The 25731-nt window shown below is 43.7% G+C and overlaps 1 protein-coding gene across 7 annotated transcripts in view; it reads left to right on the top strand.

The window, feature by feature from the left end:
• Ebf1 (EBF transcription factor 1) overlaps positions 1-25731 on the top strand; it is a 387947-nt gene that overhangs the window by 229363 nt on the left and 132853 nt on the right. For all 7 annotated transcript variants that reach the window (XM_050138716.1, XM_050138715.1, XM_050138714.1 and 4 more), the window contains exon 7: positions 24746-24827. In XM_050138716.1, the coding sequence (XP_049994673.1) occupies positions 24746-24827 (82 nt within the window). The remainder of the gene's footprint in view (positions 1-24745; positions 24828-25731) is intronic.

Here is a 25731-nt window from a genome sequence, read left to right as displayed (position 1 = left end):
CTACAGCTTCCAACTTCAACTGTATTATAATCGATTTGTCTGCTTTTGTTCTTCCTGTATGGTTATATGGTCCATGTGTTCCCCCTCTTCCCCCAGCCCACCATCATCTCATCACCTCTGACCACTGTATGGTGTTCTCACCATAGCTGTGCAAACTCGAAGCCTGGGGTACCTAGTTATCTCATAACTAATGAGACCCCTTAGCCCTTCCAATGGGGCCACACACATGGCCGGGTGGCATGAATCGCCGGACTTCACTTTGAAACCATTTGATTGAGCAGCCGACACATTGCCCAATTTTCAAATAAGAAGAAAGATCACTACTCTTTCATCATTAAGCACTTCTCTCTGATCTGTTAGTGGTTTTAGGGTTAGAACTGGACTTTTGCAGACCCCAGAAAAACAAATTGAGCAATAGTTATCCTGGCAGAACCAGTGCAAGGCAAAGGCTTTCCTCATAATTTTGCAATAAAGGCATGTCCGTTGCCTTCCTATCTTGGTTTCCTTTAATGATCTGATGATTTTAAAAAATTAGTATGTTGATACTGTGTGTGTGTATTTGCATGCATGAGTGCATGCATGTGAATGCATGCATGAGCCTGTGTCATGGCACATATGTAGAAGTCAGTGGACAGCTTGCAGGAATCATTTCTTTCCTTGCACTATGTGGGACCCTGACATCAAACGCAGTTACTTAGGCTTGAGAGCAAGTGAATTTACTCACGGGGCCATCTCACTGATTTTTTTAATACGAAGAAAGCACTTGTTTCTGTTTCTTGTAGATACATTTCTTATATATACCAAACTCTCAGCTGTATATGAAGAGAAATAAATACTAACCTTGGGTTTATAAAATGCAAATATATTTCTCCATCCTTATATCTCAAAGAAATTATCGATTTTAACTTAATTTGGGAGATACAGTTAAGACTTATATGAATCATTTTTGTGTTTGTTTATTGGACAACTCTAACTTGAATCCTGGCTGCTATATTGAATACTGAATATATATATGTATATATACATATATATATACACACACACACTTACACCATACATATGTATTTTATATTTGTGGGTGCATTTGCTTCTTTTCGTATGTGGAGGCCAGAATTTGACATCAAGATGTCTTTTTTAGACACCTTAAACCCTTTTCCGCCCTATTTTTGAGACAGGGACTCTCACTGAACCCGAAGCTCTCCACCTTTGCTAGACTCTCTGTCTGACCTGCCCTCCAGAATCTCCTTTTTCCACAACTCAACTCTGCGGTAATAGGTGATGTTTGGATTTTGCATGTAGTTGGAGATCCAAGATCAGTGCAACAAATATTTTACCCACTGAGCCATCTCTCCAGCCCTAGTAAAATGTAATGTTTACATAAGAGATTGCATACCCAGGCAGCTGTGTTGGTGTCTTACACATTTTACAGGCAAGTAGAGAGCTATAGGTGAATTGGGATCTCAGAGCCTCATGGTTTAAAGCCTGGCAAAGTGATGGTATACATAATAGGAATCCTGGAGAACCTACTTCAAACCTTCCAAGACTATGGAAGACTTCTTACAATTTTCTATACTTTCTTTATATATTGAAATAAGGAGCTTTAAAATCAAGGCAGGATGACTGGGGGAAAGAAAATTAAAATAGTAAAACATTTAATCACATGGACATTTTGGTATACAGAAGAAAATAATAATAAAAGGAGAGTTCCTGTTTGAGCTCAGCCTCCAAAGCTGTAACCCTCCATGTGGCAGATCCCTAAAGAAATCACTGGCCTTCCTGACCCTGAGGCTTTGCCACCAGGTGTGGTACTCAGCACAGATGTACGAAGATGCAGCATTGAGCAGACCCGCATTCCATGTGGACAAAGAAAGATAAACAGGGCACAGTTAAAAGACAGAGCCATCGGCCTCCGTGAACACCGGGTCCTAGGAGGCGATGGAGGCCGAATGGTCTCCAATTACACGCTGATGGTTTGGTGAACTCGGAAGACATGGTGTAGAAAGAAATTGAAAGAACTCAGCTTGGTTTAGAATCAATATGGACCCTGTTCCATTCCCTTGCCCAATAACCATCAATTTTGCCATTAAAATGTAGGCTCTTTCTCTAAGCGCTGGAGTTTCAGGCAGTCACTTGTGCCCTTAAATTTCCATCCACACCACTGGGCCTTCATTATTCGTTGGGCTGTTGGACTGGCCTGAAACCCGGCCAGGAGCAACAGACCAGAACTTAGAGCAAATCTGAGTTTGGCAGTGACCCCATTTGGGGGATTTTCACGACTCCCGTTTTAATGCTTCAGTTTAATTTTCTAGGTTTATTGTGTGCATGTGTGTGTGTGGGGGGGTGCACACATGGCACTGTACATGTGAAGGTCAGGTGACAACTTGCAGGAGGCTTTTCTCTTCCTCCACCATGTGGGTCTTGAGAATCAAACTCAGGTTGTCAGACTTGAAACAAGAGTTGTTATCTGCTCAGCCATCTTGCCAGCCCTGTATGTAATATTTTGGAGAAGATGGTACAGGGACTTTTGAACAGTTTTTCTCCATAAGCAGCATATTTATTTCCTATTTATTCATGCATATGTATTGGCATACTCTGTTACTTGCTAGTGTGCCTGTGGATGCTCAGATGTATGTAACATGTAGTTGTGTATACACACACACACACACACACACACACACATATATATATATATACATACACACATATTGCTATAGTCCCCAGTGTATAGTTTATACTTTGGAAAGAAATCATCTCCCATAATTTGTCACTGCCTAGCTGTTGTAGACTGGGCCAGAACATCATTTGTTAACAGCGACAAAGCCTCACTCATAAACGCCGACATGTTACATTAATTTATAGGCACCGAGTGACTTATTAAAAGTGACGTGTGAAATATAACAGGGCTCGGCATGGATGATTAGGTTTCGGGCTTTGAATTGTTGACAAGGCAGGGGTAATGAATTGCGGGACATTGGCTACCGTGTTTCCCCCTCATTAGTCAGTATTAGCTGCATTAATAGTAATAATTGGATAGATTCATCATTTAAAATGTTTAAATAAATGTTTGGACAGTACCTGATTGGAGCTGTCAAATATTAGGCTAGAAGGGTTTGTGACAAAGAAAAAAAAAACCCAAAAAACCAAAACACCAAAAAAAAAAAAACCCCAAAACAAAACAGCAACAACAAAAATAAAAACCAGGATGATATTTCTGAGGTGAGAGATTTAGGAAGCTTTGGCTGTGCCGGTGTTGACGTCCATCTCCCTTGGGAGTTCTGAGATCAGAGGAGTTGGGGCTCCCTCCACCTGCCTCGTGAACATTACTGCAAAGAAGGTTTTGGAGGGGAATAGGAGGACATGACCAAAGAGAGCCATGTTTGAGACTGGTTCATTCAGGATGACTTTCTGAGGAGTTAAGAGACCCAACCTTGGTCCAAGTTAGATCTGAAGCTTTGTACAAGATCCCCAATCTTTGGAGATTCCATGTCTAAGCCTCTGTATGTGCCTTCCGGGTTTATTAGATCTACCACTATGTTAGGTTAATCATTAAATGAGAAACTAGAGGCCTAGAGAAGACTTTTAGCCACCTTCCCTATTCCTTGCTCAGTATTTATTGAAGATTTTAGTTCTAAATAGGATCAATGAGATAGGATCTAGAGAGGAGACCATCACCACTGTTTCTGTGTGTGTAGTATCATCTGGGAGACAGGAACATGCGTGTACTATTTGCAGTTTAGAGGGTTTAGAGAACCTCAAGTGGTTTTACACAAAAGAGCACTCTAAACATAGATTGGGTGGCAATAGGTTTAACTCATTAACTTGTTTGGGGTTCAAGTCATAACTGTTGTCCTTTCTGCCATAGAATAGCAAAAGGAAATCATATCTAAAATTTAAAAGTAGTGATGCCATTGGAGGTTGATTCAGGAAAACCAAATACCACAGGAATCAAGGTAGGCTTCCTAGGATGGAATTGTTCGAGAATGTTAGTCTGACGAGGTCCTGACATTCCCAAAAGGGCGCTCACATCACACCACTTCCAGGTAGAGTTTTAAGAGAATGATGAGCACCACATCTTAGGCCTTCTGTGTCGAATTTTCCCTCAAGCATAAACTTCTAGTGGAGAACCAGATTTACACCAGATAGAGTTTCTCAGACATGAGATAAGCCCCTCTGGATTAGCGATCTCTCAAAACCATCTTTCTGTCACTGTATTCTTAGACATGGTGTCTTGGTGTAGTGTGGTCCAGGAGGCAACTTGCTGGGCTGTGGTTAAGTCTGTCTGTCAGTTCTGCGACAGGCACACGGAGAAGAGCATCGGCATAGCAAAGGCTTCTTTCAGGCAGCCTCCCTTTGTTGTGAATTACAGTCCCAGACGATGAGTACACTGTCAGGGGTAGCTATGTGGTCCATGGCTGTGGGTAAGAGGCTGCGCATAGGCATAAGTGTGTTATCCGTGCTGTGTGCTTCCTTGTGATTATAAACTTAGATTTACCCCAAACATAACCTATCAAAAAATCCCTGCCCTAGGGGTGACAGCAAGGGCTGTCTTTCGGTGTTTGTCAACATAGCATGACCGGATCTAAGATTACTGTAGCCTGTGCCACTATTTCCAGATGAAACAATTTTGCCACTCCGACCCAGAAAATTTTGCTCTAGACAACTATTTTAAAGGAATCCCTAGATTTACAAATAAAATTTTACATACAGAGATGTTCACCAAAATACTGTTTATATTAATAAAAACTATGAAGTAATCAAGGATGAAGATGAGGGGATTATGTATTAATTATGAAGGATTGTCACAGAGTGAAACAAAATGACAGTTTGAGGATAACATGGATAGGATGTAAAACATAAATGTGGTCATGAAATCTGTATGTGCATTTAACACAGAAGAGATGCCATACAGAGAGAATTTTCGTTTACTATTACTTTTGATTTTGATTTTCATTAGTCTTATACATATCCACCTGTGTGCACCTGTACCACAGTAGTGTGTCTATGGAGGTCAAAAGACATCTTTACAGAGTTTCTTCTCTCTCTCTACCTTCCTGTAGATCCTAGGGGGTCAAACTGACTAGTCAGTCTTGTGTGGCAGGTGTTTTTAGTAGCTGACCAATCAGTTGCACTAACCCCTGAACTAGGATGTAAAATCTAAACGCTGTTTTCAAGTCTGTCATCTAAAAAAGTCATGTGCATGAGGCACAAGTGGCAGCAACTGCCAGAGTCAAGCTAGATTGCCCTGGCCCTCGATCTTGTTAGACATCAGAGGAGCATTTATTTAGGGCAGCATTTGACTAAGCTAATTCCGGACATTTCTCTCAACCCCTGAGCTGCCGGTTTTAAGTTGCAGGAAAGATTTCTGGCCGGGGCCAATTGAAGAGAGTGCACATAAACATGGGGTTTATTTTGTCAGGGATGTTCTTGAGAGACTGGGCTCTTTACTGGTCTTTGTTGTTGTTGTTCTTTGAGGCCATTTATTTACTTTAGAAAATACTCCGGCAGATCCTCGCTTAAGTGAGAAGGAGATGTGTTCTCATGGAGAGGCCCAGTCGCTGATCCTGAGGGCTCTAGGAATTGAGCAGAAGATCAGAGACAGATGGTTTCTTTTGTTTTGTTTTTTGTTTTGTTTAACATCAAAGCTTTGGCTTCAGGTCTGTAAGTGAGTGATTTTGCTTCAAATATATTCCGAAATTCCCACCCAAAATTTCTCTTCTTCGGATGCTTTGCATCCGGTAGAAGACATTAATAGTTAACAGTACCTCTCTTCCCTTTCCAGTTGGCATTTTTCTTTTTCTTTTCTTTCCTTTTTCTAAGCGAGTCTTTGAGTGAGGCTCATGATGACTGTAGTTCTTACCCATTGCTTCCATTTCTCAAGGGAGTCGGGGCACAAACAACCAGAAAAGGGGAGCATTGAACCTTCCCATCTCTTTAGTGAGTGTCTAAGATGAGAGGAGATTTACAGTTGAGATCTTAAAGCAGAGTTGGCTGTTAAAGTTTTTGTTGAGGATTTAGGGAGGCTAAAGCGAAAACTGAGTGTCAACCTGGAGGTTAATCCACCCAGCTCTGGAATTCATGTCTCCTGCTGTGGTACTGACAGGGAGGAACAGCTGGAGGTGAGAGGCCCTAGTTTGCATCTGTGCAGGATTCAGATGAGGTGAATGAGGGCAATGAGGCCAGGACTTTGGAGGTAGAGATTTGTGCCCTGAGGTAGGGGCATCATGAACAGGGACTGATGGGCAGAAGAGTCAGCAAGAACTTGCCCTTCTTTACCTGGCAGAGCCTCAAGCAAGTTTGCAATTTTAATCTGATCAGGTAGACTCAGGAAAGGCAGCAAGCTGGGAGAGAGAGGAGGCTGGGAAACTTTTATCATTCTCAATCAAAAAGGACCCAGCTGCAAAATGAGTACCATGCCAAAATGGCAGCCAAGTCTGTCACCCTTAAAAAGCAGGAGAAGTGAGTCCTTTCCACGTTATCATTTTCAAAGTTGGGGTGAGGGCCACTTTTATACTCTAGAACCTCATTTCTGTGCCAAACTGAGTAGATAAACAGGGGAAAATCGACCTTCCCAAGGTCCTTCACAGGCATCCCAATTACCTTCTGCGTCAGTGAGATAGTGGGCTCAAAAAGCACTTAGATTTGTCCATGCTCCAGTTCAAGATTTCTTACATGCCATCTTGATGACATCAGGCACATGCATCATGAGCTAGGCCTAGAGGTATTGCCCTTAATTCCAGCGACTTTGGAGACAAAAACAGGTATATTGCAAGTTCATAGCCTGCCTGGGCTACCGAGTGAGTTAAGGCTAGCCTGGCCAATTTACTGAGACTCTGTCTCAAAATTAAAAGTGAACACAGGGCTGGAATGCTGCTGATTGGTGGAGTACTTGATGGCCTATGCCTAGCATGTGCAAGGCCCTAGGTTCAATCCCCATACAGATAAAAAAGGAAAGAGAAAGAAAAATGAACCTCTGTACATGGTATTTTAAAAGTTCCTATGATGATTTAATGAGGTAAGTATTAGTAAATAATATTAGTCAAATTTTTACTAAATTACATTGCATATAGTAAGTACTCAATTAGCAGTCACTCTAATAAGATCAGTAACAATCACGGTGATCTCATTATCAGTCTTATCAGCAGATGAAATTTATTGGCAATTCATTCACAAATATTTGCCCTAATTCATAAAAGAAAATCTTGACCACTGTCTATTCTCTACTCCGTGATGGACAAAGAAGCTGCAAGCAAGCATTGTGGAGGACATGTGATTGTCTAAGGCCCAATCTTGAGGGCAGATGAGCGGCGCCAAGGCAACAAGGGATGAAGGGAATATGAACGAAGCCTGTGGGAATTTAGATGGTGCTGTTTGGGTCATTTGGTCACGGTGGTCATGGCGGCTTTGGACTAGATTGCCTTCTATTAGACAGATGCCATTTTGAGCAGAGGGAACGGTGTGCAGGAGCTTGGAGGTGGGGAATGACAAACCATGAAGTGTTTGATGAAAGGTTCTACGAAGGGCAGCTTTGGAAGGAAAAATGAATTAGTTTGGCCTGAAGACGCTCGGTGTTGGGCTCGAGGTTGGACAGAATCTTGATCCCCACAAACCACTTGTAAGTGTTCACAGATGAGTGGACCTACTAGATTAGACAGAGATACCCTAAATGTGAAATGACCCAGGTAAATACCATGAGAAAGATACTTATCTTCCCCGAACACATTAACTCTGAATGGAGAAGTCTGGGTGGTCTAAATGAATCTTCGCCAGACTCGGAGGTGTATAGGGACTTCAGGAGACAGAGCAATGAGTTATAGGAAGAAGAACAGTTGAGTTAAAACCTGGACGTTGAGAAGAACAATTTCTAGGCTTGCTGCATGTCCTCTGGGTAAAATGGGTACCCACTCTTTCTCTACATCATATGAACCCATGTCTTTGTAGTGAGAGTGGAGGAGAGTTTCCTAGTAACAGAAAACCAGGAGAAATGGTGACTGCAAGGTCTTTTATGTTCTCTATGTGACTTAGGCAAGAGGCATCATGAGCTCTTCATTTTAGAGACTCCTAGTAAAAAGAAACAGCCTCCCATGTTTGCCACTGCCTGGCTGCCAGTACCTCTGTCCCATGCCTAGCATCACTGTGAAGTGTTTTCCTTTCGTGATCAGTGAACCTGCTATCTCTAGGCAAAAATATGTGTCTAAATCAAAGACTATGCTTTCTTCTGGCCCACCATATTCCTGACTGTGTAATATGTTAATATGAGTAAGGCACACATTGTTTTGGTTTGTATTTTGGAAAGTGGGCAGCAGATATTCAGTCTCCACGAAATAATTGTCATTTAAATCTTAGCTTTTCTGTCCTTGATACTTAGGTGCCTTAAAGGCATTTTTTAAAAGGGGTCAGGAAAATAACTCTATTGATTAAAGTTCTTGTCATGGGAGCATGAGGGCCTGAAATTTGTCATCCCTATATCTTGATGGAGTGTGCCTGTAATCCCTGCACTGGGGAGGCAGGGATGGGCAGACGGACACCTGAGGCTTGCTGGCCAGCTAGTCTAGTTGAATAGGCAAGTTCCAGACTCAGTGAGAGACTCTCTGGAGGAATCAGGTGGAAAATGATGAAGGAAGACACCGGAAATAAACCTCTGCCCCACCACACACACGGGGGCACACATATGCGTTTGTACATTTACCAGTTCCACAGATTTGAAAGAATAAAAGCAGGAGGAGGAGGAGGGAAATATGAGAGAGAGAGAGAGAGAGAGAGAGAGAGAGAGAGAGAGAGAGAGAGAGAATGAATCAGTTTTAAGTGGGGGGAAAAGCGTCAGTGTTTGTAACCTAATCTAAGGGTGGGTTCATTTTGATGAGTGTGTGTGTGTGTGTGTGTGTGTGTGTGTGTGCGCATGTGTGAACAGATGCAGCACCTGAGATCACGGCGGCATGTGGCAGGCGAGCCTGCGGTCCTCTTTGAAGCACGGTGGCGTCTAGGCTTCTGAGTTTCTCAGACACCCGAACCAGCGCTAGCTCGCCACCACACATGGCCCTTGAAGTGCCAGCGTCACGTTACAATTAACAGTAATTCTGGTGGCTGTCATCACTTCCTCGGAACAGAGGATCCCGAGCAAAAGCACGCTACCGTCACACCTGCTAATTCAAAGGCATTGTGTGAACTATGACAGACCTCAGTGCACTTCTTGCGCCTGTTCGAATGGATAAAGTCTGGCGACTCAAATGGAGAGAGGAGGGGGCGGGAAAACGGAGCCTTAACACATTTCTCAGGAGGAGCCTATGCAGGGTCAGCTTGTGGGTGGGAAAAAAGAAGTTGTGTTAAAGAAAGTAATTAGAGAGAGGCCGAGCGCTAGAATATTAGTGCTTTTCCAGAGTAAATGAGGATAAATTCTGTTAATGATGTGACTTTCCCTGGTACTAATGTGATAATAAAGTGCTCTCATTCTGGAGAAGCTTGTCACAATCCCAGCAGAGACAGTGACCCTTCGACAAGGTGAGATGGAATAAAATAAAATAATAAAATATCAGCTTCTAAAACGCTCTAGTAAAAAGTGATCAATGTTAGGAGTCCCCACACCCCCATCTAGTATAAAAAGCTGATGTCTGCCACAATCTTGAGTCTGTTGGTGAATGGGCTGTCTTATTTGGGGTCCTGAAGCACTTATGTTAGCTCTTCTGTTTAGTTCCAGAGGGAAGAGTTGGGAATAAGTTGAAGAGTATAAATAGTCCCCAGCAAGCTTCCAGGCCAATGATGAACGGCACCGAAAAGATTGTGTTTGGAATGTTGGTGAAATACTGGCCTTCCAGACTTCAGTCTGATCCAAATTTATGGCTTTGGATATCATTTCAGGGGCATCAGAGATGGAGAACTTGGTGGGATGTTGGCAGCATTCTGGTGGTGACAAAGACAGAGGACAGAGATCGGGGATGTCTGTTTTGGAGAGGCAGGGGGATGCTGGGACCTTTGTGGTCTGATGGCAGAGTCCCAAGAGTCAACAAGAGCATTTGGGCAGCAAATACAAAAGCACAGAGAGGCTGCTGGCACATGGGGCAAAGACTAGTGTGACTGCGGTGCTGTGTGCTTGGAGTCAGAGGGAGAAATGAGAAATCAGTGGGGTCAATTTTAGTCAACATCTCAGAGGGAAGGGATGACTTCTTTGGGGGCAGGGAAAGGTTTTATTTGGTTCTGTTTCTTTAACTAGATAGAGACGTAAAAAGTTCACTGCATAATGTCTAAGGAATAAGAGAAACACCATAAACACGGTGCATGTTGACTGCCGGACCTTCCCGCGGTACTGAGTGCCTTGATTCACAGAGACCTGTGTTTCAGTTCCGGGGGCCCACAGACAAGCCTCTGAGTCTCTGCATTCAGATTAAGTCTACCTCTGCCATGAACTCTCTGTGGGAAGGCAAGGTACTTAATCTCTCAGTGATTCAGCTGCTTCTATCTGGAGCACTGGGGCAGGGGTGGAGAGTGGGGAAATGGATGGAAAGCAGGAAGCAGTTGTGGAGATTAAAATAAAGTGTGCACTTAGCATACTGGATCGCAGGTAGTAACCTTCCGCTGACATGAGCCATGACTTTACCCAGGACTCGTTTTCTGAAAGGCTGACACTTGGGTAAAGTATTTTAGTCGTCTACTTTGGAGCAATCTTAGGAAAGGAAGAAAAGTGACCATCATGGGAAGGTAATCAGTCCTGTGAGTCATCTTGGCAAAGGACCATCATCACTCCAGAGTGCATGCAAACTTGATCCCATAGTTCAAGGAAACATACATGAAAACCCACATTTCCCCAGGCTGTTTACTTGGAGAAGAGTTTGGCAACATGGTTATCTTCATATGGGAAGAGTTTTCTTTATTAAAAATAATATTTGAAACACTCCAAGGGCTCGGGGAAGTGGTTGTAGGAGGAAACTGCCTGGCGGGACATAAACTCTAGGCTTTAGGTAGACCCCAGTGCTCTGTCACAGCAGTTGACTCAGTCTGAGGAAGGGGAGCCAACAGCGGGGTCATTTCAGATAGAGGGTAGGAAACCCATGGAGAGACTTAGTTGGGCCTATTGCAACTTTTCATATACCTTTCTTTCTACCTTCTTCATGAGGGACAAAGACTGTATTTTAGTGGAAAATATGACTCACTTATAACTGTGTCACTTATCATTACTGTGTTGTGTGAATCTTCTCACCATCGCTAAAAGGACCCTAGAGAACAGAGTGTGTATGTCTGATATGGGGCAGGGTGTCCTACCCTGGCATGACTTCCCATGTTTCTGAGGCTCTATTTATTTTTCACCTGTTGCTCTACACAGGGTTAGTTGGTAGTACCGAAGGACTAGGTCTTATTACTCCATCATCAGTGTATGTGTGTGTGTGTGTGTGTGTGTGTGTGTGTTATGTTTGTGTATGTGTTCATATGTATGCATACAGGCAGATGTGCCCGTGTGTGCATGTATATGTGGAAGTCAGAAATGTTGGATGTCTTCCTCAATCACTTTTGAGCTTATTTGTGTAAGACAGAGTCTCTTGATGAATGTCGGGTCACTTTTTGCCTAGACTGACTGGTCAGCAAGCCCAGGCATCCTCCTGTCTCCTCCTCCCCAGCACTGTGTTTACAGGCACATGCCACCACACCTGGTTTTTGTTTGTTTATTTTCATATGGCTGCCGATAATAGGAACTCAGGTCCTCACGTTTGCAGGGAAAACACTTTATTGATGAAACCATCTTCCCGGCCATTCAATCACAATTGAGAAATTCATTAACCTATCAGGCTGTCATTCATTTCTTATAAAGTATTTTATATTTTAGTAAATATTTTGCTATCACTCTTGGTAAAATTACAGTGATGGGGACAAAGAGAGGGGTCACTAAGAAAGGGCGCAGAGTGGTGTAACGGGGAGATATCTTCTCAGGGAACTTGGGTCCTCTGCATGAGTGGTACTTACTCCTGACCAATGAGCCGTATCTCTGACTCTTATCCTTCTTTTAATATTATCCTCTTTAAAATTTGAGAGCACAGAGAAGTTCCCACCATAGCCTTAGAATTCAATTCTTATGGTTTAGAGAAGTTGAAGTAGGACCACTCTCCTAAGGTTAGTCTGGCTCCAAACTTGTTTAGAACATTGTCAATTTTATACTGGAATTTGTCAATAGATATTCCAAGCCTCTCCTCTATGGCAAAGTTTTGACACCACCACTCAGAGTCAGTTAGCTGGAGAGAGTTGAGCTGTTCCTGTTATTATCCCAGTACTCCCCAGTTCCTGCAGTTTCAGAATTGGCCATGGGTTTTTGGGAAGCCTAATTGACTCTTTGATGTTAGTCTATATGATATGAGTTACAAACACCTAATTTAAATAGCCTCCACAATTTGAGAGTGCACAGCAATTCTGCATGAGGAAGCAAAATGTATGCAAGTGGAGGAGTCTTTGTAAATGTAGAGAGTTCAGCATTTCTAATTTATAAAATCATAAATCCCAAATGTTCGAAGATGAAAAAATTTTTTGAGCATGAACACATGAAACCACAAGAAGAAAATGCCACATCTGACCTCATGTGATGGGTTGCCGTCAAAATATAGGTGCACTAAAATACTGTATAAAATTACTTTCCGGCTGTGTATAGAGGGTATAAATAAAATATAAATGAGTTTTTGTTCAGATTTGAGTTCTGTCTGAGACCTCTCATTGTGTATTTGGGGTCTTGATCATTTGTATAAAGGATTATCTTTCTATCTATCTATCTATCTATCTATCTATCTATCTATCTATCTACTGGTCTTTCTACCTTCCCCTTTATCATCTTTCTATGCTTCATTTATATATATATACATATATATCTATGTTTTTGATAAATATATGCATGTGACTTCAGTGTGTTGGTGTAGAGCCTGACACACCCAGGACTCTGTAAAGGAAGCTTTGTCCTTCCCACATGGCCTAGGACGTTCTCGACTCTCCTTTGTCTTGCCATCTTCTCAGTGTAACCATTCCGTCCACGTGTCTGCCCAACCTCACCTCAACTTTCTTGAAGGGTATTTGTGGGTGAGAGTCCCCTCTGCTCCCTTCCTTCCCATCTATCATGGTATTTTGCCCTGTGAGCACTGTTGGGTTGCATAAGAGGCTGCATTCGCTTAGGATCCTCCCCAAGGCACTGGATTTTCCAGCAGCTCAACTTCATATCTTCTTTGGTTGAGCTGCAATAAAAGGAATGTCATATTTTCCAGCTACCTGAGACCTGAAGATGATCAGATGGGCTCTGACAGACTTGAACATACGCCCATCCCTAAGATTTCTCTCTTATTGAGAACCTTGAAGACCTATGGCACAGAAAAGCGTGTGTGCACACACTTGCATCCCATATTGAGGCATCTGAGACCATTGTGCCAACCATCCAGGGGCTCTTGATTAAGATGATGGAAGTAGATTATGTCTAAGTCCCTTCTTCTTTTAGCAGTTTTATTTTTAGCAAATACTGATCAATTTGGATGATAATATAGAGGGAATTTTAGAGCTCACGCTCCCCAGTGTCTCGAGTTTAAACTGAAGCAGTTCCGGAGTGACATATTGCATTGGGGGGAGATGGGGGGGGGATGTTAGTAACCTGTGAGCAGCAAAGCACCTGCAGAAAGTTAAATGGTGCCATTCTTCATCTATGAGATTGCTTAATTTTATTTTCCATCAGCAACCTTATGATAGCCCGAGAAGGAGAGCCTAATAAAGTGTCAGGCTCTATTCTGCATTCTTATTTCAATATGATAAATTTCTTTTTATACTTCTTATGGAATAGAACATACAGACTTATTGGATTGTCCATAATATGAACTGGGATAATTGGGATCTCATGAGATTATTGTCAGTCCTCTGCGGGCACAATGCTCCCTGGTCATTTTGATTTGAAGACTGGTCCTAAGCTTTAAATCCAAATTAAGGAGTCACTTGTTCATATCTGAACCCATCTTGTGTGGCATGTTGGAATGCAGTGATGGTTCGCAATGGAAGCCATTGCTCAAATTAAATTCATTATCCCAGTAATGCATACGCCCAGGGGATGATAGGCAGCGCATGGAGATGCTGAGATTGGTACCAGGGTGTGTTTGCCTAGAAAACTGAGTTAGAAAATGACAGAGATTTTTGAAAGGGTGCTGATGATATACAGTCATTTTTAAATAACTTCCATCCTTAGAAAGATGTGGCAGCTTTTCCCAAGGAATAGCCGTTTCCTCCAATTTCCTCTCTTCCTCCTCTTCTCTTTGTAGAAAAAATTAGCTTGTTACCATTCCTTTCCAAAAAAAAAATGCCAAATATCCTCCATCCCTGATAATTGTGTCCCCTTTCATCCTCTGTGACAGTCTGAAGATGAGAGGGAAGGGGTAAAGGAATGACATGCCTCTTTTTACCAATCAGGGATTTAATTTTTTTAATCTAAAATTCAATGACACAAAGATATCTGTTCTTTATTTCTTTGTTGGTCCCTATTTGTGTTCAATAACTCCATCATATTGCTTAGCATATAGAACTGACATGTTCACTGATATTTAAAATCAGCGAGGAAATTCTAAGGGAAACTGCCCAAGACCTCTTTAGTGAGTTCCCACAGCAACAATGACTGCATGAATTGTGTTTGACATATAACCTGTGCTTAGCAAACACTGAATTCAGGACCAGATGAATGACAAAGTGAATGATCCATGGAAGAAGACTGAGTGAAGAAACAGCAAATCACTGAGAGCTCTAAGCCACAGAGTCCACGAAAGTTAGCAGAATGGCCCGAAGCTCTTCGAGAGGAAATCCATTCTAGACTATTGGTAATATGGCCTTTCATCCCTTTGGGTTCCAGGTAAATGTTTTAAGAACAGTGACAGGCTTAACTTAGAGATAATACGTTGAACTCTGATGTCAAGGCAGTATTAAAGATGACATTTAAGGACACCAATGAGCTCTTGCATGAATTATGCATGTATGAAACTAATAAATGGTCACAGACCGTGAGATGGATAGCTCTTAACTCTGCTTGTTTGAATTAAACGGCACATCTTAGCATATAGAGGCTCCGAGAAAACCACTCATCATTTTTATTTCCTCAGTTGCTCATTACACAATGGGGAAACCTTCTCTAGGCCCGGGGTGAACGACATGTACTTGGATTCTTTTTTGCAACACTGAAGTTGTCTGTTTGGTCCATGGAAGGTTTGTATATATATATGGGAAATTCAGAAAATGCAGAAGGAGAAAGAGGAGACAAATATCTCTGAGTTATGATAGAACATTAGCCGCCATTAATATTTAGGCTCAACTCAAGTCAGGCCTTCATGTGATGCTTTCCGTACATAGCTGACCTGGGTGCCGTGAGAACCGAAAGGCCCGTTAAGGAGTGTCAGGGAGGGGCAGGTGAGGACGCAAATAACTGTAGGGACTGCAAGGAAGACCAAGAGTGATGAGGGTGTAGCAGTAAAGGACCGTGTGACTAATTCTGCAGGGGTGTAAGGCAACCCATTTACACAGTAGCCGAAAGGTAAGTAGGAGTATGGGAAGCTGAGACGGTGTGGGGATGAAGAAGATACTTCCCACCCAGGGATGTAGCTAACAGTAACGGTGGGAAGGAGGCACAAGGATGCAAGTTGATGTGGCTGTGGCAAAGCATGATGGGAGGAGAAGAAGAAGGGAGAAATAAATCTGGGATGTCCATTATGGGCACTGCGAAACATGTTAAGATCCACTGATCAAGCCCCTACCCAATAATCACGACAGATTAATTGTTCATTTAAAGTCGTTCGGCAATTACTCTAATACGCCATCCTAAAAGTCAAATATTTGCCTGAAAAAATTGAACTTAAATATTTTTCTTTTGAACAAAACTTTAAACAAAAATCAGTAGACTCTTGGTGCAACTGGCACCCAAGGGAATGGAGACCATCCTGTGCTCTCTGGAAAGATCTGTCAGGTCAATGAGGGAGTGAATACTTAGACATATTTATATTTCACCGGCTCTGGAATAGTGAGCTGAGCATCCAGGGATGACTCTATGTCTCAGTTACTGTGAACGCGAACTTCTTACTCCTTCCATGGCATCTGTCTCCTCCACAAGAGAGAGTCATCCTGAAACTCTCTGACTCTTCAAAGGGGACGAGTGAAATGCCAACAACAGATTCTAAATGAGTGGCCTTTGCAATTTTAAACGCACAGATATTGAAGAACAGGGATACTCAAGCCTTTCATTTTCCACCTGTGGCTTTCTGTCTGCATGAGAGACTTTCAAAGGCAGTGACTGTTAACACACAATGATGTATAGTCAAACTAACCCCTTGTGATGCTCACTGACTTTCCCCAAAGAGACCCAGGCTATCTTGGTTTTGTTTTGGACTTATTTCTCCATTTTGATACAGTCAAATAGTCCTGTCTTTTCAGCAAGGTTAAAACGTGTTTGAGGTGGGGGGTCACACATAAAATGGTCACGAGCAAACCTGAAGCATATCAGAATTGGTAATCAGCACTACTTGAGTTCAAAGTGCTAGAATTTCTTATGCTGGCGTTAGCTCTAACTTGAGCTCATGTGGCGATGGTAATGTATATAACCAGATATGGTCAGTGACTACATTCCCACCTTAAGATAATAAGACATACATCTTCACTACATACAAATATATCTCTGATATATATGAATATATAGTTTAGTGAGCAACCTCTGTGATGTTTGATATATTCTCTATAAAATGAGAATAGAACAGAGCTCTATAGACCTCACAAATGCTCTTCTGTTGTGGGGTTTTCTTTTACCCTAGCCCCACGTTGGAATGCCAAAATGTTGTTGGTTGTTTTTTACTCTTTGGGGGGCCAGCTACCAAATAAGTCACACACGGAGGCTTATTATTTCTTACAAAAGCCCAGCCTTAGCTTGGCTTGTTTCTAGCCAGCTTTACTTAAATTATTTCATCTATCTTTTGCCTCTGGGTTTTTACCTTTCCCTATTTATGTATACCTTTTCTTTCCTTCTTGTTCTGTCTCTGGCTGGGTGGCTGGCTCCTGGAGTCCTTCTCTCCTTGTTCTTGCTCCTAGATCTTTTTCTTCCCAGATTTTTCCTTCTATTTATTTTCCCTGCTTGCCAGCCCTACCTATCCTCTCTCCTGCCTCGCTCTTGGCCGTTCAGCTCTGTATTAGATCATCAGGTGTTTGAGACAGGCAAAGAATCACAGCTTCATAGAGTTAAACAAATGCAGCATAAATAAAAGCAACACTTCTTAAAATAATATTCTACAACAGTATTGTGCTTGTGTTTTCTACGAAACTCGTAAAGTGGAGTATTGAGGCTCTCATGTGTGCCTGACTCTTGAGCGTGTATGAGGCACTAAGTAAGCAATACTTACATATTTTCCATCCTGGGTAAAATTTTACAATGGTATTTTACAATGGTAACATAGAACTCCAAGGCCCAACACTACCGAGAGCTATGCAAAGTCTGCAAGTGTCCTATGTCCACTGACTTCCTGTTCCATCTGACAGAAATAGTTTAAAATCAATGTTGCCTAGTCTGTCTCTTAGTCAGTCCCAAGAAGGGTCAGGCAAACACTTGGTTTGTTATCTGAGGTATTTCTTCTGCGTATCAAACCATATACACCGATTCCAAACTTCCTTCGTGTCAACTTGAACCTTTATACAGTCTGTCAGGAAAGCCTTGGTGCTTGGGAGTTGTCACAGGGCTTCACTAAAGTTATTCTCCTTTCCTGTCACCAGAGGCTTTCAGACTTGGGATTCTATCATCCTCTCTCAATTACTGGTCAGCAAACATTGACAGGAGAATCAGTTGGCCTGGGTCAGCAGAAGACAGTGTTAAGTCATGGTGCCCCACGCCCTTCTCAGTATCTCTTCTGAGGAATTATGAGACACTTATTCCTCCATGGTCCTTGGATCTTTTTCTTTCTCCACCCTTTGACTGCCCTGACCCTATCTGCTAACTGTTAGATTTGACTCCTAGTCTAAGGACCCTATTTGCCGTGGGTCCTTTTCCTTCAAACTATTTTTACATTCTGTAATCCGCTGCTATGATATTCTAGCACCCCTGGTAAGTTCTTTTCACTAATTATGTCCTCCGACCAAAGCCAAACGCTGAGCTCTGATGTAATGAATCCTATTCCAGACGAGCGTGTTTATCTCTCGAGGCTGTGCACACTTTCCAGAAATGCCCAAGATCCAGGAAGCCTCTGCCAGGGAAGGTAAACTTCTTGAAGTCAGTGGCCAATTATAGGGGCCGCCATGTGCTCTCCCTCTGGGAGCTCCAAGATAGCGTCATGGCTTAATTTCAGTTTCTCTTCCACTATGGGTAGCCAAAAAAGACCTCACGGTTTCATGTGTGTGCAGCTCCCTTCTTCTCTGCTCTCTGCATGTCCCAGGCAGGACTGTGAGCCTTAAGTCAGACAGGGCATCAGTTGGTGTTGCTTTTCCTTCCAGAAAAGGAGAAGAGGTCAGCTCTTGTTCGGCTCAGCCTCCCCAGACTGCCCTTGTGGCTTCCCCGGGATCTTGGCTGACTTCTGGGTATCGTGTTTTCACATGGATGAACTGTACCCTACAGCCTAGTCTGTGAATTAGAAGCCAGGCCCTTTGCTTTGACATTGAAAACAGAGTCTTCTCTTTCTGTTTTTGGCTTGCCCTGTTTTCAAGGCAGCTGCTTCCTATGGTGGCGGTGCCAGACTCTGGCTTACCTGTCCATGGACCGCTATTGAGTTTTCAAGAGGGCGATTCCCAGCTTCTGGCAGCTTAGGTGGTCTTGGGATGGGGCAGGTGCAATGCAGTTAAATGCTTTCAATTTGGGAGAATCCTAGTATTCCTGGAAAATTTTTCCTTGGTAATTTCGGGGCTGGAAGCCTGACCGCAAAGGTGACGGTGCAGTGGATGACTCCCAAGAATTCCTTTTAATTACCAGGCTGTTCCCTGTCCTCCCTCCAGATCATGTGTGGGAGCGGCATGAACTTCACCCAGAAGGGTCCCCACATTTGTTTCTACACAGCTGTTTTTTGTGTCAGGCCAAGAGTGCGTCCCTGCGTACTGAATACCACTGGGAAGGACCGTCTGCCGCCTCACCATCTGCGGGCATAAGTCAGGGGGACCTTCTAGAGAGTCTGAGGAGAGGAGCTGCGGTTTTATGTCTCCGTTCATTTGGTGCCTTGACACTTTTTTTTCCAGCCTGGATATGATGAACACAGCTGCAAGCAGACAAACGTGATTTTTCAGTCTTTGGGTTGGGAGAGGTAAAAATTCAACCTGTTCAGTCCAGAGCCAGGGCACTTGCTTTGCATAACAATTACCGGTGTCTGGGCAGTCCCTTGGAAGGCAGTTTAATAAGTGTGCTCTTCAATTCTGACTAGCCCAAGTCCTCCGTAATTTTAGCCCCTGCCTTGCTCTGCTTTGGCAAAGCCGCTATACTCTTACCTTTTCTTGACGATTATCTCTTTCATGGTTGTTTTCTTTCTGCTCTGTATTTGATGAAGCCTGTACTGCTTACCCGGTATGCAGGGTTTCACTGATTTCCTGAGCCTGCACTATGCCAGAGAAACAGTATTTTTCCTATCTGAAACCGTCTTAGTCTAGGCACTGTGCCGATGCTACAGACAGCCGAGAGCAGTGAGCAGTATTGCTTCCTCTGCTCTAGGCTTCAACCCTTCAAGTGCTTACTGATTTTCTAAAACACGTTCTCATGGCTTCTCCGTTTTGCAAAGGAGGAAACTGAGGTATGGAGAGATTACATCCATTTGATGAAGATCACATGTCTAGTTAAGCAATAAAGCTACATGTATGATGAAAGCTACCCAGTTGTATGGGAAGAAAAGTCTTACTCTTCCCATGTTTGGTTGACACCACTCAGTGTCATGGAATTAGCTGATTCGACCTTTGCTTATCTCATCTCCAGCAAAAGTGGCTTGTCCAGTGTACTCCGCTACTGTCTTTAATGTGGAAAGTGCTAATTTGTATTCACAGACAGGCTCTAGATTCTATTTAGCAAACCAGTGTATACTAAGCGCCTCTAGTTTTACATCCCAGGGCTTCCCGTATGTGTCTGGAAGCAAGGGTTTGCTTTTATTTCATCTTTCATACTCTCGGGTAGGAGCCTCATTATGGAGGTTAACTGATTTTCTTTTGGCAACCTAGTACTTTTGGTCACCAATACTATGCTAGTTATAAGGATTCAAGGCAGATACTGAAGCTCTCTTGCTTGGGGGAAATACTATACAGTATATTACCAAATCAGCAAATGTATCTACCACACGTGTGTCTGTTTCAGTTACTTCAATAATGGACTAATGTCCTACATCAGCCTGATTGATGAACCCAAACACAACTTTTAATAGGATGTCACTTCTGGTTTTATGACTGTCACTTTCCTTAATTGAAGTGCTAAACTAAAAAGTTCACAGACTTGAGTGCTGACCTCTTGCTGGATTGGTGTGTGAGGAGCTGGAACACGCTGGAAAGATCACAGGGCTGACCCCCGGCAAGCATGGGACAACTCTGGTCTCTTAACCACCGGAAACTGGGAACTACATCCCGATCTTCAGTTTTCTCACTCGTGAAGTGAGGGGGTTAGACTAAAGGGTTGTTAAAGTCACTTTCAAAGTTCGCCTGTGATTTGGGCTGTAGAGATGGCTCAGTGAGCAGGAGAAATTGATGCTGTACATGCTTGAAAACCAAGACATGGGTTCGGATCTTCTGGATCCCTTTGAAAGCTTAGGCATTGCTGTCTCTGTAACTAAAATCCCAGCACTGCACAGGGAGCAGACAGGAGGCTCTCTGGGGCTTTGCTGGCCACCAACCTAATGGAAAAATGGCAAGTTTCAGGTTCAATGAGAGACCCCGTTTCAAGGAAAGGTGGAGTGTGGTAGAACTGGACATACTCTGGGTATGTACATGTATGGATATAGGCACCTCCATACACGTGTGTATAAACCACACACACACACATACATGCACACGTCCTATAATTCATGGAAAATGGATACCATGACTATCCCTATGGGCAATCTAGGATCCTAGTTTTGAACTATAACTGCATCCCTTATTTTTTTGAGTCTTTGTGTGTTGTGCTCCAGGTGAGTTAGCCCCTTCCTGGCACGCCTACCTTAAAGGACTTCACTGGGGATTCAGAGAGACCCTGGGAACGTAAATGCTTTGGATAATAACACAGTGAAAGATGTACTAAATAGTCATGACGTTCCTCCTGCGGAAGTTAGCTGAAAGGTGTTGGGTTTCTCCCCACCTAGCCATGCCACCCCTCCAGAAAAAGAGCCGAGTTAAAAAGAGAGTTTGATCCTGGACTTTATGGAACTCCTCGGAACTCTGCAGGGTCAATAGTGGCTTTGTCCTGCTGGGGGTCAGGTTCCCACCTTTGGGGTAGGGCAGCCATGCTCTTTCCACTGACATTTTATCAAACACACAGAATGTGGCAGTTCCTTAGACAAACATATGGTTTTGTGTTACAATAGCCTCTACTTTGTCAAAAGCCCCTCAGAATCAGAGATCTTCTCTGTGGGGCAGCAGACACTACACACACACACACACACACACACACACACACACACACACACGTACACGTGTCCCCAAGTTCACAGTCACCTTATATGTTTACTTGAATAACCCCCCCCCCACACACACACACCTGCCCAAGTTTGTGTGTCTCACGTCTGAGTCAGTCTCTCACTGAGGGTATTTTTAACTTCTCTACTCTTCGGAGTTCCTTTAAGGAAGTGTGATCCAAAAGGGTCAGGTACTTGGATTGTACTGAGGGGAAAACTTTGAAGAGAATTCCTGAGGCTCTGGAGTAGGTGGCTTCCCCCCCCCCCCCCGAAGAACTGGCCCTACACGGTGTCTTTGCCACATAAGGGCTTGTGTGAGGCCCTAGGCACCAGTTGACGGCTGTCTTACCCGTGACAGATGGTCAAGACTTCAATTTCAGCAAGTGAGCTGCTGCCGAGGGGGTGGGTAGGGGACTCTGCCAGCGGGCCAAGTGGCAGGGCAGCTTAGGGTAACAGCGATCTGCTGTGTGCCCGGCATAGTTTTAAAGGCGATCTGGTGTGTGCCCGGTGTGGGTTTTGTGCTAAAGACGAGCTGCTGACAGGCGCCCCTGCGCTCCTCATCTCTGAGGCACAGGATCCCTGGCTCCCTTGGTTCTCTCTCTCTCTCTCTCTCTCTCTCTCTCTCTCTCTCTCTCTCTCTCTCTCCAAGCCAGTGTCCTGTTTGCCTGTCTTTCAAAGCCCATTTTGGCACCAGATGGAACCCCTCACAGTGGCTAGCAGTTGTCTGACTTGAGGATGCCAGAGGGTGTGCTGACAGCTCCTTCTAACACAACCTGAAACTGGCTGTCAGGCCTGGGCTCAAATGGCTTAAACACGTACAGGCGGCAAGTATTATCAACCATGGGGAGACAGGCAGGGGGGCCCACTTGGGGGAAAGTGGCAGTGATAACCCTCCCTAGCTTGGTGTTGCCTTGGGGGGGGCGGGGATAATGACCCTGTGGTTTCCCCTAGTAAAACCATTGTTCTCACACAGCGTGATTGATTTTCCACCCGTGGGACAATGAATATTAACATCTTCACCGCACTCCCATCAGGACGGACACTAACTTAGTGTGCTGGCTCAGAGCCCTGCCTCTTGGACCACTCGATCAGAAGTTGAACTTTAGGTCCATGTTTACTCACTTTTGGACAAGCAGTTGGATGTCTCGGATTCTGAGACATCTACTACTGCCACCTCCATCCTCCTGACCTACGTTAGGATTGCACAACTACTTTGTAAGGTCCGTGGTCTCATTATGCCCATTTTATGGATGAGAAAAGTTGAGGTCCCGGGTCTCATCCAAAGGCACACTGGTAGTATGTGGCTAAGGTTTGGATGTCAATCCCATACTGGTTTTTTTTTTTTTTAAAAGGTAGTGGCTTTTACACTTTACGGCACCACACCATGGGCAACCACCCTCTCCGGATCCTGGGATTGTTTACATATATCCTCTTCTAAGTACAGAACCCAGCCCCCAGCAATATGAGGAACTCATGACCACTACCTTTATACATCTGATAATGTCTGAAAGCCACATGTGCCGGTTGAGCCTCACCTTCTGAGGCGCAGAGGGACAGGGCAATGAAAACGCCCTGTTGAAGGAAGACTGAGTGGCTGGACAGCTAACATGTGCCGGAGCGGAGCTGTTCCGGGCCTGGGGGAGGCCCAGGGTGGATTCCGTTACACACAGCTGGACTTCAGCAATGTTCTGTGAGTCATTCATCCCAGACAGAAGGTCAATAAGCTTTGGCCTCTGTGGAGAGGCCCTCGATGCAGGGGTGAACCATTATCAGAGGCCTCCTTGCTGACGGGCTCTGAGGGTTGTGTGATGGTAAAATGACTTCATTTACGAAGGCTCGTGCATTGTAAAATCTTATCATTTTGTTTGAAAAAGTCGTTGTTGCTCTTCAATGCTCCCATTATTCCCCTTCCCCCTGGAAGACTCTATGAGGCCAGGGAGAAGAGATATTGTTCTGGAATCTGTCTGCAGAAGCTGTCTGTGTGCAGTGTGTCTTCATGTAGTGCCTTGATGATAGAGGACCAAGGGGCTACACTGTTGACAGACATCACACTTGGAGCTAAATTCAGGTGGCAGCATCCTGGAATGCTGGTTTTGCGTGAGTTATTTCTATTGGGTTGACGGTTTTATTCCGGTGTAGCTCGAAAGTAGGCCAAAAGGTGAAGAAAAGAGCATTTCTAGAATTTCATTGATTGACCTGTATTTTAGTCTTTTAGTATGCTCCGTCAATACATCTATCTAGGCCCCCAAAGTCAAAAGTCTGTAGCAAATAGGTGGACATAAACATCTTCAATTTCTACCAAATAGTAAACAGAAGGAGGGGTTGAACTGAGGGTAACCAGCATGAACACCCTAGTACAAAACCCTCCATGCCTGCTGCCTTTCTGTGATGAACTCCAACAACTGCCTGCAGTTGTTACTTGGTGTGACCATGTCCTGTATCACACACGTCAGACATTTTTGAAAGTTAAAATAGACTCACCAACGTTGGTGGGATTCCTCTAGTCAATTGGCGACTGTAGTCACCTTTGCACATAGAACCCGTGGACCTCACTATAGAACTTATTCAGAAGCTAAGGTGGGCTGGGAGGCAGGAAAGCCCAAGCTCAATCTGAAATGGCTTTTGTTGAAGGCATTTAAACAAGTGTCTAAAAAGAAGAAATGGTCTGGGGGTATTGGAGAAGTTTGCAAGGGTTTAATCATTGTGTGAACCCCACCACTCTTTCTAGGGCTGCTAATTTAAACATTTTATTTGGAGACGCTGAGATTTAAAGCATTTACCATCTCTTTGTATTTATCCAGTATTCACTTTGCCATTCATCAACTGTGAATTCACAACACTTAAATGACAGGTTACGCTTGGGGACCATGGGAACTATCAATTAGATCTATTTGGAACTTACGTTGAATTTCCATGATGATCTGCTCTCTGAATAAAAATACTCCCTCGAGGTTTACTTCTTTTGTGAGATCTGTTGGCAGTATCAAGAGTTTTCCCTTCAGAAAGAAAATCCACCTTGGATGTGATATGATGACCCCAGGCCTTGAGCGTAATACTAATTCTAACGCCACTCTGAATATTGCAGGAGACCAGTGAGAAAAAGAGAACGAGTAACCCGGAAGTGATTTCTGACTGAGACTCGCTTGTTAGGATTGAAACGCTAACCATGCTCATTTGTTTCTTCACAGATTCTTCCTGAAGTTTTTCCTTAAATGCAACCAAAATTGCCTAAAGAATGCAGGAAACCCACGTGACATGCGGAGATTCCAGGTGGGTCCCCTCTTGCTTTTCTTAAATCTTAATAACGGTTTGAATGTGAAGAGATGATGGGAACACATTTTTGGCAAGAGACATGGAGTATAATTGTTTCTCTGGAGGTGAAGAGCAGGTGAGGTCCCTGGTCCCCAGGCATCTGCAATCTAGGAGTTGTTTTTGTTAGACGAGAATTGGGGCTGCGCCACCTGCGCCCGCTGATGAAGGCAGCTGTGTCCTCAGAGCCTCATTTTGGCTTCCTGTATGGGCTCACGTGACGAGACAGCCAGAGATTAAGACAATTACGCAGAAACGATGGGCTTTAGTCTCTAAAATTGTTCTAAGGAGAACTTCACCGGATAGCGAGTGAGGAGCCAAACCAGGAAGTTCAATTTTGTCGTCTGTTGTCCTCTCTCATAATCTCAGCAGCTGTTAGCACCAATCGCCAATTGGAAGTGGGGCCCTTAAGAAGCAGAACATGTCTGTACCCTCTGTTCGGCTTCAGGGATGCCCCTGTACCCCACATGTATGTATTACTGAAGATCTTCCAGGTTGGCCACCACCTAAAACGTACGAACCTGATAGGATCATATATATGTTAGAAGGGCTGAAAACCTAAAAAAAAGAATGGGTTGACTTCTCAAACACAGGTGTTTTAGGAATTCTAGACATAATATGCCTGCAGTTTCACATGCTGAGAATCCCTTAGGACCTTGTTACAGTACTGATTGAGATGGGGGAGCGGGGGCTGGGAGTCTAGGTTTCTAACAAGCTCCCAGGTGGTGTAGAACCATGGCACACAGTTCAGGCAGTAAAGTTAAGCCCCTTCCTTGCCTCGCTCTCCAGCTCATTTTCTGGGTAAGTTATTTGCCGTGTCAACGTTGAAGCATGCTTGCACAACCTGTCAGAGAGACAGCTTGGT

This window comes from Alexandromys fortis, unplaced genomic scaffold, assembly GCF_014885135.2.
Source record: "Alexandromys fortis isolate MF-2015 unplaced genomic scaffold, M_Fortis_MF-2015_v1.1 scaffold_11, whole genome shotgun sequence".
Lineage (NCBI taxonomy): Eukaryota > Metazoa > Chordata > Mammalia > Rodentia > Cricetidae > Alexandromys > Alexandromys fortis.
The sequence above is the reverse complement of the archived record's forward strand: the minus strand, read 5'-3'. Positions and strand labels throughout refer to the sequence as shown.